Source organism: Aphanomyces astaci (assembly GCF_000520075.1).
Source record: "Aphanomyces astaci strain APO3 unplaced genomic scaffold supercont1.90, whole genome shotgun sequence".
NCBI classification, from domain to species: Eukaryota; Oomycota; class Saprolegniomycetes; order Saprolegniales; family Verrucalvaceae; genus Aphanomyces; species Aphanomyces astaci.
In genome coordinates this window covers 151,327-166,642 of record NW_009798353.1, presented here as the reverse complement: position 1 = coordinate 166,642, position 15,316 = coordinate 151,327, and the positions used below count along the sequence as shown (strand labels likewise).

At 47.2% G+C, this 15,316-nt stretch overlaps 3 protein-coding genes across 3 annotated transcripts; 2 read left to right on the top strand and 1 right to left on the bottom strand.

Annotated features, from left to right (window-relative positions):
* Window positions 1-831: 831 nt before the first annotated feature.
* Window positions 832-2,293, bottom strand: H257_16698 (hypothetical protein; the record flags this gene model as incomplete). Its single annotated transcript, XM_009845222.1, has 2 exons — window positions 832-1,394; window positions 1,462-2,293. 2 exons carry the CDS (start codon window positions 2,291-2,293, stop codon window positions 832-834), a joined length of 1,395 nt encoding a protein of 464 aa, XP_009843524.1.
* Window positions 2,294-7,031: 4,738 nt separating this feature from the next.
* H257_16697 (hypothetical protein) lies at window positions 7,032-7,432 on the top strand. Its single transcript, XM_009845221.1, has one exon. The coding sequence runs from the start codon at window positions 7,070-7,072 to the stop codon at window positions 7,379-7,381; it is 312 nt and encodes a 103-aa protein (XP_009843523.1). The 5' UTR covers window positions 7,032-7,069; the 3' UTR covers window positions 7,382-7,432.
* A 3,074-nt stretch (window positions 7,433-10,506) lies between these two features.
* On the top strand, window positions 10,507-11,983 carry H257_16696 (hypothetical protein; the record flags this gene model as incomplete). The annotated part of the gene is made up of 2 exons (XM_009845220.1): window positions 10,507-11,353; window positions 11,421-11,983. 2 exons carry the CDS (start codon window positions 10,507-10,509, stop codon window positions 11,981-11,983), a joined length of 1,410 nt encoding a protein of 469 aa, XP_009843522.1.
* Window positions 11,984-15,316: the final 3,333 nt, after the last annotated feature.

The window sequence follows — 15,316 nt, the reverse complement described above, 5'->3', positions numbered from 1 at the left end:
ATCGACAAGTAGTGTCAAAATTAGTAACTGCGTCTATAGTTTCCGGCCAGTCCAAAATATGAAAAATGAACTTTGCAACATTTCAACTGATCTTTAGTTCAAGTCCTCTTCAGGGACCCTTTTACATCACTGTTCGATGGTGGGGACACTTAAGGTTCGAGCTGAATCGAATGATATCATCATGAACTCGCAAATTGCGAGGTGCGTCTATAGTTTCCGGCCGGACTGTACATACAGGGAACGATGTTGAATAAGCTGGAATTCGGCGCTGTGATTGGTAGACAGTTAGTTCGAATTGACCAATGACGCTACGGTGCACCTATCATCAAAAACACTTTTGACGCAGAAAAAGTAAAATAAAATATACGAATTGGGTTAATGGTCTCCAGCCATAGATTCTCTATACAGTACTCCCCCCAATTTCCCCCTTTAGGACACATGACAGGCAGCCGCGCAATGCTCACTGACAAGATTTCGGTGTGTCGTATAACATTCTCGTCGAAATAAGGGTAACGTTACCAGTCATTGCAATTGGCCTCCAACGTCGCACGGTGCGTTCGCCGTAACGAGGACATTGGCTGCATGGCTCACACTCGTGTCAGTGCACCCGTGTGGCTTTGCACATTATAGCCAATAGAAATGCTTAGCTTACAGCTTGACGTGCGTCGTGCAAATTCGATTTATATCACATCAAATTTAAATATCTTGATATTTGTATTTAGGGGTTCTTAATTTCTCGATGGAAGCGGAAATTCGTCGTGCACGAAGCCTTATAACCGGATGCCGGTCGTGTAAAAACCGTACTATGGAGGTTTACATAGATTAACGTTATCAATTTGAAGCAGCACACAGAGCAGCACATTTTTCCTTGAGCATAGTCCGTCGAGCGTAGTACAAGGCAATGCCAAAGCACGTAATGGCCCAAACCATCCACACTAAGGGAAACAGCATGGCTAGGATGAGTCCATCCTTGTCTTGATGGCACTCTGGGTTGAGCACTACGACGCCGTCCACAAGCACGCTGTTGCAGTGAGGCGCCCAAGCATCCTTGACGTAGCCCATGATGATGGGGGCGGGAACATCCCCGAGCACATGCAGCACAAGAGACTTCAAACCAACAGCGAGGGATCGTTGCGATGGATGGACAGAGTGAAACATAGCTGACGTAGCGACTGGCGGCATGGAACTGAAAACTACAGTCGATAGTCCAAGCCACACCAAGTACCACGTTTTGTCAGGCAAAGCAACCACGGACAGGAGCACGACTCCAGCAGCGACTGGGAATCCCAGCACCATTTGACGAATCGCAAAGTATTGCCGCTTGTAAGCTGCCCCGCGGCTCGTCCAATCGAGCAGCACGCCCCCGAGGAAGGTGCCAACGAAGATTGTAACAACTACAAGTCAGGTTTCGTTATTAGCACAAATCACATTCCGGTTGAATAGAGCACTAGTAGTACTTACTTCCTTGGGATCCCAACATGAGATTGGCCTCAGTTTCCGATGAAAACACGCCAACACCAATCAGCAACAGCGTTGAAAGTATTGCCAACCCAGAACCGAAAAACACCGTGCCTGCCAACCCAATCGTCAACCACGCAAACGCAGGGTTGCTACAAACCCCCCAAACTTCACCGAAAAACGACTTCTGGGCCGCGGAACCACTCTCCGCCAACAAGCCTTGGGATTCGTTGGTGACGTCTCTGCTGATCCGATCGAACTCATCGGGAATGCCAAAACGGCAAAGGCAAAGCAACGGCACCATCGCTAGCCCCTCCATGGCATACAACGAGTTCCAGCCCCAAGAAGTTGTAGACAGCGTCGATGCCGCGATTCCACCCGAAATCGCTCCCAGGTTAACCGACATCATGTACACACCTAACCACAGCGTCTGGACACTGCTCGGGCTGTGGTCGTTGATGAAGGCGGGTATAATGCACTGAAACGATGCTGCTCCAACACCACTGAGGAATCGCCCCACGACTAAGAGCTCGAAGCTGTTGGCGGACTTGGAAACGCTTGAGATGGCCACGGCAACGATCCACACGGCCAGCCCCATGGAAATGACTCGAAACGGTTTGGTGGTCATCGCGAGGTACCCAAACAGCGGGGTCGAGAGGGCGTTGGTAGTCACAAACGATGATGACAGAAGTCCAAGCAGCGCGCCAGGGTCGGTGGTGTTGTGAGAGACTTGGATAAAGTATTGGAACTGGGCTGGAGCGCCAGTAGTGATGGCTTGGTCAAAATCGCCGAAAAAGCTGATTGTAAAAACCAAGGCGAATATCCATGGCGGCATCGTAGTGGACGGCATTGGCTCAGACGGGGTTGCTCGACTTGACTGTCAGGATTAGATTTGTTAAGTGAGCCAAGTCCAATTCATTTGTGACAACGCAAGATATATATATCCATCGCACGCCCAACATGTGGTCAAATATCAACACTCCGAACCACAAACGTTCTTGCAAAAGTGAATGCATTCTGGTCGAGGAGGGGATCTCACAACAGCAGCAGAGGGAGGAGTGATGTACTGTGACCCGAATCGGGTGTGCCCTCACACTATACGTATAAATAATCACTAAATTACATAAATTATACGTATTGCGATTGTATAGTAAGGCTCACATATAAATCACGGGTGTCTCTTCGATTTCAATACAACGACCAAGTAAAGTATCTAAATTTTTTCGGCGTCGAATGCATCGACGCACAGAGAGAGCTCTGTAGCTGACGAGAGGGCATCTTTTGGACATCCATACAACATATAGTCAACTGGGCCCTGATCGAGTACTTGACTGATCGTGCTGGAGTGCAACCATATTTTTTGGTCGTGATGCAATGCAATATCCGGAAGTTACTTCGTCAAAAGGTTTTTTGGATTGGCTCACTATACTCTATACTAGTACTACGTACTGTACTACGTATTAATAGTACTTCGAAGTATTTATTTACTAAGGGTGCGTCTGGTAACCGGAAATATTGCAATATTCAGGCCCAAAACGCCATTTTGGGGTCGAATTCAACAAATCTGATCAAAATTGAAATAATTCTTGCTGGAAGAGATTTACAGTTAACTCAAATCTAATAATTCCACGTGGGATTTACTCGTTGAAGAGGTCCAAAATGTCATGTCTGTATGTATTACAAAACGGACCTTTTACCTCCATTTGCGAGAAAATGGAACATTATTTTTGAAATGTTACCAGACGCACGCACCCTAAATCTAAATACAAAAAGAGAGATAATACTTGTTGAATGGCTAGTGTGTAGGTGGAATAACCAGGTCACCAGACTGTATGGATGTCGACGGGGTTTCAGAGTTTCAGCGATGAGTATTCATTCGCGAACAACTCAAAGATCTGCGCTTCGACTTCGAGGGCCGTGATATTGTAGCTCTACACCACCGGGCTCAAATCTTAAATGCAAAGCTCTTGTGCATGACCACCCACGGAAGTCACGTCGTTCGTTGGGGGAAGTGGAGTTCATAACTACAATATAATGCCACTACCACGAACGAAGTGGACTCCACGGACTCTATCGTAGGACGTGATTTTCGTCACGGTTTTGCACAAGAGATTATTTCATGTTAGTCCACTTGTGATAACTTAGTGGATTCCACTACGTCGACTGCATGGCAAGAAAATCACAGCACTTAACCCTTCGTGAGAGCCATCCGCATCGACACTCGGGTCATATTCCGTTTGCACTCCTACTACTATGCACGAGATCCACAGGGCGACCATGACGACGACCACTACGGTGCGCGCACCGTGGTCTGATGGGCTTAGCATGTTTGGGTTGTACAGTACATGTTGAGCCCATCGGACCGGTAGCGCATGCAACCATCGAGGGTGTCTCGGCAATAGCCCTGTGGATCTCGTTCATGTTGAGCCACCCATTGACCATAACAAAGTTGATATTGACGATTTCGTAGGTATGCAACGTTGTTGATGGAGCTGACGATAGCATCCATGACAGTGGGTAACTTCCAGAGCTTGTATCCTTGAACAAATTCATTTGTTGGTGACCCTGTGCAGCACGCGTTGCTCAAGTCCACAGTTATTGGTTGACTGACGAATAGGCGAGTTGTATGATGATCTCCTTAGTCAAAGTCTGTCCAATTGGAAGTAATTGCTACATTCACCACTCACAACATTATGATTGCCTCATAGTACAGTATATGCCGCTTCAATTGTAGCGATGTACACTATCTACATAGACTACACCCTCGATAGCCTATCTGAACACAATATGAATAACAGTATGCCTGGAGGTAGCATTGAGATGCTGTGGAGTTGGAGGTGGTGTTCACGTGGGCTGTCGAGGGTGTACACCATGTAGGTAGTGCTTATTCCTACAATTGTAGCGACATAAACTACCGGTATGAGGCGATCATAACGTCCTGAGTGGTGACTGCAGCCTCGACTTCCTAGACTCAGTACTAGTAGTATACCTCACCACTCGATTCCAAATTGATAGCATATTTGCATATCTTGTTGTCGTGACCATCCACTCCAAGGCACCCATGTCTATGGCACCATGGACAGTCGTCATTTTGTATTATGTAAGATCTTTTCGTCTATGGCCAACCCTGTCACCATCATCCCGATGATGGTCATGCCGTAACCGAATTTGCGTACATCCTGTCAATGAAAGATGCTGTCGCGGTGTGGAAGGGAGAGGACATCATCGTCATCTTTCATAAGTAATGAAAGCAGATCTGCTAATGCTATTGGTGAAGATGGGGACGATGTCAACCGCCTTCCACGCCGCGACGGCTTCTTCCATCGACGGGTTGTAGCCAGACGTAGACCTCCAACATATGATGTGGTAACCCTTGGTGCCGTCGGGTTCAAATTCGTCTGGCTTGGTGGGACACACATTGCGTGCACTTGAGCTGCTTGTCGCCAGCTTTAGTTGCGCGTTTTCATTGCGGCACGTGTGAAAGATATCGGTATGACTGCTATTATAGTGCACGCATCTATAAACTACCAACTTTTCACAAAAAATTCTGACTTCTATTTCATATTCATTACTCATAATTTCAGCAAATTGAGACGTAGAATCGACAGATCTCAATAATGTGGCTTGGATATTTGGCCATAGGGATTTGACCAGTTTTTTACCGTTTTGTGACCACCCGACGGCAAAATACAGGGCATCATATTTCCACCAATAAAACGCATGTATTTGAGCACTGACACTTACATACCAGTACTGTACTGACACTTTGCTGGAATGGCTCTTAACGGGCGGGGTGCGAACTTCACCACTGACGAGGACTGCCAGCTTGTTCGTTCGTGGTTGAACATATCCCAAGATGAGTCTAAAGGGAGCGGGCAAAAGGCCGAGCAGTTTTAGGCCCGCGTGGTTGGAAGTTTTTAGATGACGTGCACCATACCTATTTGAAAAAGTTGAAAAAACAAACTACCATACACGTGATGGAACCCACAATCTTCTGTGTGGAAGGCTAACGCTCTACGAGTTTCCCTGTTTGGGTTACATGTATAATAGTTACAACTGGAGGACACAGGAATAACAATCCAGTCAAAAACCTGGGATTCTGGATCCACTCCAAGAGGCGATCGCTGCCTGCACATATAACTTGGAGATTTGATATATCCTCTAACATTCGATGAGGCGTCCAACGGAGTGTTGGTATTTGACCTGGACAGGTGTTCGACAGATACTTCGAAGTACTACTGTAGTACATAATACTGCCATCATTTGAAAACCCACTTGTTCCAAATTACTGCCATCACTCGTACGCCTTATGATTGGCTCAGGACATTGCTTTGCTTTGATTATTCGTCTGAAAAGGATACACATGGCGTTGATTTGATTAGTCGTATGAACCCATAGTTTCCTGAAAAGGAAAACTATGGGAAAACGTTCAAGAAATATGGATACCGTTCAGCCAAAAACCGTTTAAGCAAATTTTCTTCCCGTAACCCTGTAACCCCGGGACTTCGTCCAACCCCCGCGTGCACATACTTCGAAGTTAATGCTAAATCCCCGGGGTTAAGCGCATCTAACCACTGAGATACGACGCATCTAACCACTGAGATACGACCCCTACCGTTCAACCAAGACTGAAAACCGTTCTTACTTCTATTTCGTATTCATTACTCAAAATTTCAGCAAGTTGAGACGTAGATCTGGTGAAGAAATTCTACGCCTCAGATTCATATTTGGTACTCACATATTGGCGATTAAGTTACTTACCCTGTTTTGGTCACGACTAACCGTGAAAATCGGACTGTGAATCACGGAAAAACGCGAAGGAGTATTTGGTCACCTCAAGTCCCGTAATTTTGAAATATATGATGCACGTCATCTAAAAACTCCCAACTGGCCAAATAGAAGAGTGGAGGTTTTATTATTTAACGTACAATTAATGTAGTTAACAGTAAACACAAAAACCAAATACGTTAAATACCGGCTTCATGCGTTTTATCACTGTCCTTTTGGACGTTTTGTGCTGAATCGCCAAATCTATCGATCGATTCGTTTTACTGAATTTTGTACTAACGTTACATATAAAAAGGTATTGGGTGGTGATTGGTATCACACTAATTGAAATCATACTAATCATAACGTTATAGTTAAACATACATTGATGATGTTTCCTGCAATCAGACTGGCTAACCCCTTCTGGCCGATTCTTTTGTACAGTGTACCGTACATTTGGTGGTGTCGATTCATTCTCCAGTTTACAGACTGTTAGAATAAACACAAATATAGTAGTCAGTTTGGAATTCACCACTACAGTAGTTAATCAACTGCCTCTCTCTCCAAACTGTCGTTGCTACCCAGAAGCAAAACATCAGCTCCAGCCTTCTGCGACAGTATCTGTGGCAAGCCCACCAGTTAGCGAGTTACTAGGCGGAGTCAATATAGAAACCAAACTGCTTTTCGCATTTTGCTTTTCGTTACGAAAAGCAAAAGCACCTCACGAGTAGCTTTTCAAAAACGAAAAGTGAAAAGCAGAACATAAGCCAATCAGCGTGAAGATAGTGATAGCCAATCAAGATGCACATAACTACTGGTCGGTTGCAAAGTCCAACACACAGCTATGGAGAGGTCGAAGCGCGCCGCAACCTCACGGTCGGAGCGTACAGCGATGCTCGAGTTTCTGCGCATACTCAAGAACTTTGCGCTGCTGACTGGGCAGGCCACCAAAGGCAAACCAATGAAACGGGGTGAAAAGCTGACTCGGTCGCATGGCCTGGCAAGGCTAGCGGAGTACGTAAACGCGGTTGTGCTAGCTGTGCGTCCGTGGAACACACAGAATGCCAAATCAAGGTACATCTCGATATATGGAGCGGGCCGAGCAAGAGTGGTCATGGCTTGTCTGACAAGGACTTCAAAAAGAGTACATATTTGAAGACGAGATGTTTCCGTCCTGATATAATGTAGCGATCTACACCATCGAGAGCAAATGGAGAGCATTTGTCCATTCTACAACGAGATGCATGCACTCATTGGGGCACGGCAAAAATTTCGACCGTCGCACATTGTGGAAACGAGTTTTGTGCAACTACCCCATGCACACAAGCAACCAAGACGACCGTGAGGCCCACGACGATCCCGACCATGATGCCTAGTGGACAGAGAACGATGTGGAGGACCCCGGCCGCCCCACAAACACCCTGAACAACTGCCGCGGACAATCGGCATACCAGCAGCTCTCCCATCTCTGGCTGCGGGCAATCCCAAGGCCAAACCAACCACCCCCCGCCAGTTCGCGGATCTCGAAAAACGGCTCACCCCGCGCAAGGACTTCTACATGGACACGCAGAGTTAAGTGACACAGCTCGAACGGGAAGAGTTCGAATACATGAAGGAGAGTGACAAGGCCGCCCGCGCGGCAGCTGCAGTGGTAGACATGCGCCAAGCCAAGTCGTCATTGATTGAAAAGCTTGTAGCATCAGGGGAAGTAGACACAGAAAAAATTCGTGACCTTGAATCGATTGCCTTCGATGAAGTATAAAATATCTGACATAAAGAGAAGTGAACTCGACTTGCAACTCAACTAATTTTGCTTGAAATTAACTCAAACCTAAAGAGCTCAGCAGTTCGGATTTAATCTTCACGCCAAATGGGGGAGCTCCCGATAACTGGGGAATCGGATATATTGCCTTGACGGATTTCTTCAATGCACAACGGCACGTGATCTTCGCCATTTCGAACGCGATTTACTACATTGTGAAGGACGCAGCAGGCCAAAATCCAATCGCACATGATCTTGACGTCGCCGCACCGGCGAATGAATACTGGAAGACACGACAAGCTAGCCCAGCGGCCTTTGAGAATTTCATTGCCATGCTCACATACCATACTGAGGCTTGCATGTCCAGTGTTGAATGCGTTGTTACCGCTTTTGGCGGCGTAGGGGAGCCCGTTGGGTGTGAGCATGCGCAAACAGAAAGCGAAGCCAGAGTCGTCGGCTTGGTATTGGTTGTCATCGAAGAAGCTGTCCGGGTGGCGAGCAGGGGGTAGGGCGTGAGCATGCGCAAACAGAAAGCGAAACCAGAGTCGTCGGCTTGGTATTGGTTGGCATCGAAGAAGCTGTCCGGGTGGCGAGCAGGGGAAGACGAGGCCCAAACTGTCGAATCATGCACGCTGCCAGGCCAACCCGCGACGACATGGCAAATCTGACGGTTATAGGCAAATGTCAATAGAACATTCATTGAATATTCCTTTTTTCTGCTGCAATACACCTCACCATGGAGAGCTGGTTTTCGGTATAATACAATATGTGTGCCATCAGTTGACAGAATACGGTTACGAAATCCATATCGCTTGGCATTGTACTGGCTAAGTTGGCTATGCTTGTGCGATTAGGCCACATTATTTCCAAACTGGATAAAAAGAGAAGAGCACATATAACACGCTGAGTGTACAAATGCACAGTTCCCATTCCAATTCATTTTGCACGTGACACCATCCCAGCCGACGAACCAGTTTGTTTGAGGCCAAGTCGATGCAATGCACTCTAAGCTGGACGCACACAGGTCTCTGAGCTCGGTTACTGGTCGGTTGAAAGACATTGTTCCTCTCAATCAACTCAACCATATATGCAAATGTAGCCTGACAAACACGGACCTCCTGAACAAAGTCGTCAACAGCCATGAAGGGCAGAATCGAAAGTTGCTCTAAGGAGCGTGGAATCGACCCACGTGCAAACATGTATCGCGAACATAAAATAGTGTATCGCAGTCGAAGTAGCACATCAATGTCTTTCTTAGCCGCATGTGAAGCAGAAGTATTGCATGTTGCAATTGTCCGTACCATGCTGTCCAAGTCGGCAAGGACGGCCGCGCGTGGCATTTTTGCCAATGCAAATATACGGATACGGATGGCACATGCACAAGAGATCGTTGGCCTGTGCAGGTTTGCTTTTCAGAATCCGGGAAAATCAAAATCCGACGGAAAATTCCCAAACTGACTCCCCCTATTGACTCCCCCTACTGGTGTGGTTTTCGTAGCACCACATTTTGAACTCGGACAATTTATGCGTTCATATTAGCCGTCTGAAACCAGCACTGTTTCTGTCCATGGTCACTGGTGTCTACCAGTACCACGTTCAATATCAGGACCACGCACTACCACCCCTCTGGTCCTCATTGAAACGTTCTTTGTTGCTTGGACTGCCTTAATGCGATCGTGGCTCTATCGTTTGCCATCCGACTCGCCGTGCTTTGGTACTTGGTGTGTCGACTTCTACTTTCCCAGTCGCACAACTCGCAATGTGAACAAAAATCCTCAGTGTTTTGAGCTTGGACGACGTTACATACCATTCCATCAGCGCCGTCATGCATGTCATTGGTTTTACACTTGAGCAATTACCGCAGTGCTGTCGTGATTATTCCACAAGTCTCACCGTGGTCGAGGTCAAATAGGTGGCGGCTTTGTTCCATAGCTGTGACGTGAGAAGTATCACTGATGGCAGCGAATTGCCCTTGCATAGCTACGATCTCCCGTCGCGCTTCCCTTCGTAGTACTGTATGGGGCCCACCAGCTTGCTGGACTGTACATCATTCCTCCCCCTTGCTATTGTTGTACTGTACAGTATGAATTCGTTGACATCCTTGACATCCATCGAGGACGAGACGTTGAAGCCACCAGACGTAACCAACTGAATGATGCCGCAGTCTGTCGTAGTCATGAATATCTCCCACTTCCCGTACTCGAGTTGTCCCAGCCTTTCGGAATTTCGATTTGTTACCACGTTGAACACTTCGCTACGTTTGCTTCCCCCTAGCAACAGCATGGGGCCGCACCAGTGTGCTGGACTGTACATCACTCCTCCAGCTGCTGTTGTTGTGTCCACCGGAATGCATTCACTTTTGCAAGAATGTTTGGGTACGGAGTGTTGGTATTTGACACTTGTTGGGTGTACGATAGGTATACATTTGCCTTGTCACAACTCACCACGAATGAATTGGAACTTGGCTCACTTATCAAAGCTCATCCTGTCAGTCAAGTCGAACAACCCCTTCTGAGCCAATGTCGTCCACTACGATGCCGCCGTGGATATTCGTCTTGCTTTGTACAATTAGCTTTTTCAACGACTTTGACCAAGCCATCACTACTGGCGCCCCAGCCCAGTTCCAATACTTTATCCAAGTCTCTCACAACACCACCGACCCTGGCGCGCTGCTTGGACTGCTGTCATCGTCGTTTGTGACCACGTACGCCATCTCGATGCCGCTGTTTGGGTACCTCGCGATGACCACCAAACCGTTTCGAGTCATTTCCATGGGGCTCACCGTGTGGGTTGTTGCCGTGGCCTTGTCCAGCGTTTCCAAGTCCGCCAACAGCTTTGAGCTTTTGCTCGCGGGGCGATTCCTCAGTGGTGTTGGAGGAGCGTCGTTCCAGTGCATTGCACCCACCTTCATCAACGACCACAGCCCGAGCAGTGTCCAGACGTTGTGGTTGGGTGTATTCATTATGTCGGCTTGTCTGGGATCGATTGCGGGCGGAATCGCGGCATCGATGATGTCTGCGACTTCTTGGGGCTGGGACTCGTTGTTCGCCATGGAGGGGCTAGCGATGTTGCCGTTGCTTTGCCTTTGCCGTTTTGGCATTCCCGACGAGTTCGATCGGATCAGCAGCGACGTCACCAACGAATCCCAAAGCCTGTTGGCGGAGAATGATTCCGCGGCCCCAAAGTCGTTTTTTGGTGAAGTGTGGGGAGTTTGTAGCAACGCAGCGTTTGTGTGGCTGACGCTTGGGTTGGCAGCCGTGGTGTTTTCTGGTTCTGGGTTGTCCATGTTTACAACGCTGTTGCTGATTGGCGTTGGCGTGTTTTCATCGGAAACTGAGGCCAATCTCATGTTGGGATCCCAAGGAAGTAAGTACTACTAGTGCTCTATACAACCGGAATGTGATTTGTGCTAATAACGAACCCTGACTTGTAGTTGTTACAATGTTTGTGGGCACCTTCCTCGGGGGCGTGCTGCTCGATTGGACGAGCCGCGGGGCAGCTTACAAGCGACAATACTTTGCGATTCGTCAAATGGTGCTGGGATTCCCAGTCGCTGCTGGAGTCGTGCTCCTGTCCGTGGCTGCTTTGCCCGACAAAACGTGGTACTTGGTGTGGCATGGACTCTCGACTGTAACTTTCAGTGCCATGTCGCCGGTCATGATGACCGCCGTGTTTCACACTGTACAGCCGTCTCAACGATCCCTCGCTGTTGGTTTGAAGTCTCTTGTGCTGCATGTGCTCGGGGATGTTCCCGCCCCCATCGTCATGGGCGTGGTCAAAGACACTTGGGCGCCTCACTGCAACAGCGTGCTTGTCGACGGTGTCGTAGTGCTCAACCCAGAGTGCCATCAAGACAAGGATGGACTCATCCAAGCCTTGCTGTTTCCTTTAGTGTGGATGGTTTGGGCCATTACGTGCTTTGGAATTGCCTTGTACTACGCTCGAAGGACTATGCTCAAGGAAAAAAGTGCTGCACTGTGTGTTGCTTCAAATTGATAAACTAAGCACTGCACTTTGTACTTCTTCTACTATACTAGTACAACCCGAACTCCTTGGCGATGTTGATTGCCCCTTGTTACTACACAGACAGTGCCACTTTATAGATACACTCTTAGCGTTTGCTTCCCCCCGCAAAAGTATAAGGCCCCATCAGCTTGCTGGGGTGTCCATCACTCCTCCCCCTCGCTGTTTGCTAGAATTCCCCTCCTCGACTTCACTTTAGAGTTAGCAAGAATGTTTGTGGTTCGATGTCCGACGGAGAGTTGGTATTTGACCTGGACATACTGTATGTACGGCAGATACACTATTAATAGTACAGTACTTCGAGGTACTAACTAGTATTACTCTACTGGTAGCTTGTGACAAATCACCTCAAATGCATACTAATCTTACCCGGTACTGTAGTACAGTACTTTCGCAGGTTATTTACCGAAACCTCTTACGTATAGTGTATATGTATTGCGACAGGTGATATTTTCACAACCAGCCGACAATCGTTCTCAAAATTTTGTTAATCCATTGGGTCATACAAATTTGAAGTATATTCATGTTCACAAGTAAATATCAGTTAACTGTTATTACAAGAAAATTACCATATTACATTCCGTCGCAATGCATATACACTATACGGTACTAAGCTTGTTAGTACTGTATATACGATGTACTGGTAGTATTACTACGTAGTATGAAAGAATGAATTCGCAAGAAACTTCCAAAATTCGCGCAGTTGTCTATCAATACTAAGTATTGAATCACGCTGGAGTTTTGATTGGCTGACTATACAGACTTGTCCTTTCTGGAAGAGCTACGAGCATCTGCACCGGTGCCAGTAAATTTGTTGTTCGGATACGCGAGTTACTGGCGCAAATTTTACTGGCCTCTTTTTGATTTCGCACCAAAGTCAGTAAAACAGATTGCACTTGCTTCGTGAATCACGAAGCAAGTACTGCATGGGACTCTCCAGCGAATGTAGAGACCATCACCAATTCTATAGTATTGGAAATGTTACCGTTGCCCTCATGTAGCAAATCAGCTCGTCATTCACTATACCGGTACCTCTGTGTGCATTCTAGATTAGTGTACTGTTATACGCTGCAGTACTCGGGCTTAGAAATGACTTGCAGTTTGATCGTTTCCGACGATTAGATCGAGCGAGGCACTCAGCCATACGTCACACAACTGCACCGCTGCACCTGCTGATATGGGGTGAGTTTCGTGGGCGTTCCTTCATTGCCTGTTTTGCTTATATGTACATGTATGTATAGTGATGTTTATTCGCGTACATCAGCTAAGAAATCATTTGCGCCTACAGCTAGCGGACTTCGCATACTGGTAGGTCGAACGTTAGACGTCTGAGTGCTGGGGAATGGTGGGGCATGCGGTGACGATCTGCTCGGTCAACCTTCCACCGTATCTGGCGGTGGAGCGGAGGGCCTACAGGTCGGTGAGGCACGTGAGGCGCTGGAGCCGGGGACCAGACGCCGTCGAATCGAATCACACCGCCGAATCGAATCACGGATCGACGCTATTGGCTAATCCAATTTTGAGTGGATTTGATTAGAGCGCCTGCACCGGTACCAGCAGTTCTCAGATTATTGGGCGATTTACTGGAATTCCAAAAAAATCGTTCGCACCGGTACTGTAACAATAGCCAGTAAAAAAGTTACTGGACTCCATACTCCAACAAATATTCCAGTAAGTTTGTTGGGATTTTTGTTGGAGTACTGGACTCCAGTAACTCAACTGACCAATCATATTCACCTGTGACTCGATTGATTCGTGGCTTTGTTCCATTCCAAGCTCCTTCGCGACTGCTCCGATGCAGCCAAGGAGCTTCCGCCTGCTCCGCTCCCGCTGGGGCCTACAAGTCCATGCTCCAGTCCTTCAGCTTTTACGTTGCTAGGCATTGACAGCTTTTACGTTGCTAGGCATTGACCCCTGACCCCCCCATCACGTTGCTGTCTGCGTCCTCAACGCTGACCTCAATACCGAAATTCGTACCGAATCCACAATACTACGTAGTACCATGTTACTACTTCGAAGTACATACTAGTAGAATTGAATATTAACCTCTATTAATACTAGTAAAACATTATTATAACATCTATTTCGAAGTAACACCTTATCATTTCCTGAATTGAGCCATTTTGTAGAAATTACATGCTTCAGATGACGCGCACCGTATTTTCAAGAACCGCTAGTTGTATGTGCTGAAAGTTGTGGTTACAAGCTTTAGTAGCCACCCTCTCCTTCGCGAATACCAGACAGTGCCTGTGTTGAGAGATCAGTATAGGATTTAATTCCACCGTCTTATAACAATGACACGACCGACTGAGTTGATGACATTGACGCTATTGACTTGAGTCAACGGGTGACGAAACATTGACTATGGCCTGCTCCGACCTGTTTTTTCTGTCCTCATATTGCGTGACGAAGGAATAATACACAACGTCATACCAACGTTAACTAGTTACATTGCCATTCCACCTAAGGTTGCAGTATCGTACCTATCCGTGGGCCAAAAAAATATTCCGATTGACTAACGTTAGCGAACTGCTCTGAAGCCTCAGCACAATCCAGAGATATCAGTGCGGGTGTCAGAGCAATGTGTCGAGTTTATACTGCCAATCGGTACATCACAATTCGTTGAAATAGTTCGAGTAGTGTACTACGCAGAACTCTTTGTAAGTCCATCGAATATGCACAAATGCTCCTAAACATACTTGAAAGGCATGCTAAGTAGCCTTTCAAACGTCCTAGCGGTTAACTCATACGGGAGTATCATCGTACAGGGTGTATGTACTACGTAGAACTACCTAGTACCAGTACTATTAATACTACGTAGTAGTAGTATTTTGCTTATTACCATTTCTAGTTTACACTATTAACTGTAGGTAGTAGTTCTACGCAGTAACTCATGTAAATCCCAATTTTAGTGGCCAACTATTTTGACTGCAACTCAAGCTGGAACGCTGGAACTGACAAGTGCCAAAACACGTAGTGCTCGTTTTCGTAGAAGCATGGTGGTGACGAATGTAGCCTTCACGAAGCGGTCGTGTGCATGTGGATGTCCTGTCTTCAGCATGAAGTACCTCAGGTACTAATAGCATCTCTCTTACCAGACACACAACTCATGCACACCACAGGCCCCACCGTACCAATGGCTCCAAGGTCACCTAGCAGTCCCTTTGCAAAGTTCCCATCACAGCGAGTTGTGTCGTAGGTCCTTCGGTGCTTTCCGCACTGTTGCCCCGAGCACACCGAGTCGCCATTTTGTGCGTCGTCCCTTGGTGTTGACGTGGCAGGCTCGGTCAAGTTCCTCCAGCAGGC

Excerpts from the sequence above, each read along its gene's own strand:
- H257_16697 (XM_009845221.1), top strand. The coding sequence starts at position 7,070 with ATGGAGAGGTCGAAGCGCGCCGCAACCTCACGGTCGGAGCGTACAGCG.